This window comes from Maylandia zebra, linkage group LG22 (genome assembly GCF_041146795.1).
Source record: "Maylandia zebra isolate NMK-2024a linkage group LG22, Mzebra_GT3a, whole genome shotgun sequence".
Taxonomy (NCBI): domain Eukaryota; kingdom Metazoa; phylum Chordata; class Actinopteri; order Cichliformes; family Cichlidae; genus Maylandia; species Maylandia zebra.
The window spans coordinates 19,016,293-19,020,753 of NC_135187.1; the positions used below are offsets into that span (position 1 = coordinate 19,016,293).

At 40.4% G+C, this 4,461-nt stretch overlaps 1 protein-coding gene across 2 annotated transcripts; it reads left to right on the forward strand.

Moving 5' to 3' along the window:
* The first annotated feature begins 637 nt into the window (after positions 1 to 637).
* Positions 638 to 2,676, forward strand: LOC101475234 (lens fiber membrane intrinsic protein-like). 2 transcript variants are annotated; one of them, XM_012918243.3, is made up of 5 exons: positions 638 to 856; positions 1,474 to 1,682; positions 1,885 to 2,034; positions 2,133 to 2,267; positions 2,384 to 2,676. In XM_012918243.3, exons 2-5 carry the CDS (start codon positions 1,508 to 1,510, stop codon positions 2,443 to 2,445), a joined length of 522 nt encoding a protein of 173 aa, XP_012773697.1. In that variant the 5' UTR covers positions 638 to 856; positions 1,474 to 1,507; the 3' UTR covers positions 2,446 to 2,676. The 2 variants fall into 2 exon arrangements, with proteins under 2 accessions (XP_012773697.1, XP_004548126.1); XM_004548069.3 differs by lacking the exon at positions 638 to 856 and adding an exon at positions 888 to 1,041.
* Positions 2,677 to 4,461: the final 1,785 nt, after the last annotated feature.

Here is a 4,461-nt window from a genome sequence, read left to right on the forward strand (position 1 = left end):
TGATTTTCATGTATGTACCCCTTTTCCAATATACATGTAACTGTATCTAGAAAAAGTGGACAGATTTTCTAAAAAGCATCATAGGTTCGTCATAGGTAGGTTTAGGATAAGGGTGTGTGGGTGTGATAAGGTTTATAGTGAGAGTACAGAAATTCCCTACGTCAGTGAGTATTTTCACAGTGACCAAACATCCAAGTGTGTGGTGTGTTTTTTCCTATTTCATTTTGTGAACCATATAAGTTGTTTTTAAAATGTTTCAGACTAGTTAAAAATCTCCTTTATAACCTTGTCTGCAGGGTAGAGCTCGTGATCTGAACATATACTGTATCAGGTTTAAATTGTGACAGAGATACGGCTTGTATAGAGCGCTGCCTCTATATGTGTCTGTACATGCTGCCACAGGGGGTAAGAGCTGAAAGAAAAGTGTTTGCTTCAGCATGTTGCATTGACACTGACAGTCCTGCATACCTATGCACATCCCCAGTTCTAGAGCAAGCCATTTACAAACAAACAAAACCCCCCAAAAGGAACACCCCTTCTCTAAGGGCACACGAATGCCAGAGACTGCGCACACACACACGCACAAACACACACACACGCACACGCGTGTCATTTGCACCGTGGCCCCTGTGGTGTTTCATTCAAGTGTATCTCACTGAGCGAGACTCATGGCAGCAAAAGATTTTGCTTTCCTCAACAAAAAATCAGAGGGGACAACTTTACAGTTGTAGTATTGTCTCTGACTCTCTCGCTCTCTTTCCAGCCTGCTCTCTCTTCTCCCCCTCTGCCTGTTCGTATTTACTCTATCTACCTCTGGAAGGCGGGCAGTAGAGAAAGGTGCATTTCCAGAAACGAGGTAAGGGATCAGATTTAACTGCTATTTTTGAGTGTTTATCCTCCAGTGTCACGTTTGCGTTCATGGTCACTTACTGCTGAAGAAGAACCGGCGTAACATGAGAAACAAACTGCGGCATCACACAGAGTAGCTGTTACACATATTTTGCTTGTTCAAGTCACAGTAATGTTTCCTCTAAAGAACAGGTAATGTTAACTGCTAATCAAATGCTGGATTTCTGTAAAAGACAGCTAAAAATGTGATTGTTCTAAGATTGTATATAGAGTAATATTTTCAATCAGATTCATGTTGTTCCAGTGTACTTGTTGTGGATTGGTTGGCTTTATGTGCTGTTTTCAAACTGGGCTAAAAAATTCATAATTAGCTCCCTTTCCCCTTTTTTTCCTGTCGCCTTTGTGTAGTTTTGGGATAATTTGAATGATCGTGAACATTTAATTTTCTGTTTAATGTATTTTAGGTTGGGTAATGTTCTACTATCACATATGCACAGAGCAAAGGCAGAAACACACTGCAGGTGTTTGTTTCAGCTGTGACATATTTAACCTTTTCTTTGCAGGTTTTGATCAAACGGGCTTTTACAGTGTAAGAAAAATGTCTATCGTTTTCTGTTTTTACAGGTGCTCTACAGCGGCCCCATTATCTCTGCTCAAAATGTACAGCTTCATGGGAGGGGGTCTGTTCTGTGCCATAGTGGGTAATATCCTGTTAGTGGTCTCCACTGCTACGGACTACTGGATGCAGTATCGACTCTCTGGAAATTATGCCCACCAGGGTCTCTGGAGGTACTGCATGTCCAACAAGTGCTACATGCAGACCGACAGCATAGGTAAGAGATCCAGGGTGTCTTCAGCCCATTGGACCACCACAGTATTTGTAACAAATCAAAGGAGTGTGTACATTTATATGTCTGTTTTTCATTTTTGGATATTGACATGGCTGTGAAATAAAATCAATTGAATTTCTTTGGCTCAACAATCAAAACAATCCTGTCATACATGCCTTGTTCATTTCTGTCTGTTTTCACCCAGCTTACTGGAATGCCACCAGGGCCTTCATGATCCTTTCAGGGATGTCGTGCTTTGCAGGCATCATTGCTGGCATCATGTCCTTTGCGCACTTTTCCTCCTTTGAAAGGTTCAACCGCTCCTTTGCCGCAGGAATCATGTTTTTCGTCTCAAGTGAGTTGTCTTTCTTTTGAGTCGGCAAAAACACACCAACAGAAACAGTAATAATGGCACTAGAATCACTGACATGTGCATCCCAATCGCCCTCTCAGCTTTCTTTGTTCTCCTGGCGATGGCCATCTACACTGGGGTGACAATCAACTTCCTGGGAAAGCGATTCGGTGACTGGCGTTTCTCTTGGTCATATATACTCGGCTGGGTGGCGATGCTCATGACCTTCTTTGCAGGTGAGAAAGGACATCCAGTTGCAAAAGTCAATAACTGCTTAAGTTACCATTAAATACCTAAAATCCGACCATTTGAATATATTTGATGATCAAAGCCTCATCTCGGCCTGTTGCAGGTATTTTCTACATATGTGCCTACAGAATGTGTGAATGCAGGAGAGGAACCGGACCACGCTAGAGCGAGACAGGCAGCTTGTTTGAGAAAATAAAGACATGCTGCCTCTTCGAATACACGAAAGGCAGAAAGGTGGCCTTGACTGATCTACTGAAGAGATTATGTCTTATACCGATGCTGGAGGTCTTTGATGGTCTGTTTAGCATGTTTTTAAAAAGTCACTGCAGTACAGACTTTCTTTTAGTCACAGTAACAATATAGAGGACAAACGAAACTAATAAAGCTATAACATGACTGATGCTGTTTTTACTAGTGTAATTTGTTACTGGCTTAAGTTTTGTGTGGAAATCTCACCAGGAGATGGCAGCACTAAAACACCACGGAAGTCCTATCTTAGTCAGATTTGATGAGGAATGTAGGGCCACTATATTAAACATCAAATCAGGGATTAAATACCTGGTAAGGTTGTCGTTTTTGTAGATCAGATTTTTATACAGTCACTCCTTTAACTTTCAGCGCCGCAGACTAATGGAAATACTTTTTATTAATAAGCAAACTCTACTGGAGGAATGTATGTAATGCAAAAATATTAATCCACAAAGCAAAGAACAGCACATCAAACCTCTGTGGGGAATATTCTTGTCTCGGGGTTCCCCCTGAAGCTATCAGATTCAATACAGCTGACAAAGATTTCCCCAAAGTAATAGAAAAATATATGATCTTTTTTGGGCTGTTGTTTAAAGGCAGAGCTTTGCCTTTGATTTTTGACATCCCCTTAAGGCTTGACAGCTCATGGAAAACTAGAGGGAGATTGTTTGTGTTTGTGTGTCAAACAGGCTACAAACAGCAGAATAGATTTTGAGAGGAACGCCAAGCTCCCAGACCGGGGCACACATCAGGGCAGGGTCCACAGCAAGCGATTGTTTTACTGCCTTTATCTTTACTAACTGCTTCCGTCTTTTTCTTGGTACTCATCCACTTCTCGAATCAGCTGAAAGGAAGAGAGCAGGAGCTGTTCAGGTAATGAATGCTTGGCTACTCAATGACGCAGAAACAATGGGAGAAATGTAAACAGTCGGTGGACAGGTCCCTTGGTCCAAGTTTCCATACTTGGTCACCCGTGGCTGCTGTAGAGAGAGAAGCTTTGTAATATTGTGTGCTTTTCTCCAGATTCTTTCATAACCCTCTGTGAACCTTTCACCAGAGTCTGGGTTTACAGTCTGTGGTATGACTTGGCAATTTTTTCAATTTTGTTTTTATTTTAAGGACTTAATACAGTCCTGCAATAAGACATTTTTATAGCAGCAGAGTGAAACAAAGTAACAGAGTAAAGGGTACTGACATATTTTTATTCATCTATCTGTACACACATTTAAGATTTAAGGTTAACATTAGTGTTTTGTTTTTGATTTGTAACCAGAATCAAGAGAGGTTTATTATCAAATGAAAAGGTTATTAACTGGCAACTACACACGGTGGAAACACAAAAATGCAGGGGAGGTCGCCCTTCTAAGAGGTCTGCTCATAAATGTTTGCTGCTGTCACTGAGAGCACCTGGAAGGTTTTAGGTTTCACTGACACAACCTGATGATTTATGTGACAACATCTCTAGTAAATCTGACTTTGCAGACGTGTTATTTTTCTCACATCAAACACGCCATCCTTGTGCTGTCAGTCTGTTGGGGGATTTTGAAAACTTTTTTTTGGTTTTGGCACAAAGAGGTATCAAGAACAAGGCAAGGGGGTCCAACAGGTAATCAGAATATTTGATTTTAAAAAAAAAGCAGTGCAGAAAAGTGGCATGCAAAATAGTGAGCACATTTGTAAATTAATGTCTAGCCACATTACATGAAAAGTGATGCTACACAAGAGCTTGAAATGTCTATTTGTACTGAATCATCATTTTTTTAAGTGGTGAAAGAAGTATTCAGACCCTCCACTTAACTAAAAGTCATAATACTTAAAAAAATATATATATAGCATGAAGGTCAAGATCAAAATGTACTTTATATGTACCCAAAATGTATGTAGGTTTAATGCAAAATCTTATCCATTAGATTATTGGATCAGAAACATTGA

What these genes read in the sequence shown, in the direction of transcription:
- LOC101475234 (XM_004548069.3), top strand. Translation starts at nt 1,022, where the DNA reads ATGTTTCCTCTAAAGAACAG. An exon ending in ATGTTTCCTCTAAAGAACAG is followed by an intron (nt 1,042 to 1,473) that starts GTAATGTTAACT and finishes CTGTTTTTACAG; the next exon opens with GTGCTCTACAGCGGCCCCAT. An exon ending in CATGCAGACCGACAGCATAG is followed by an intron (nt 1,683 to 1,884) that starts GTAAGAGATCCA and finishes GTTTTCACCCAG; the next exon opens with CTTACTGGAATGCCACCAGG.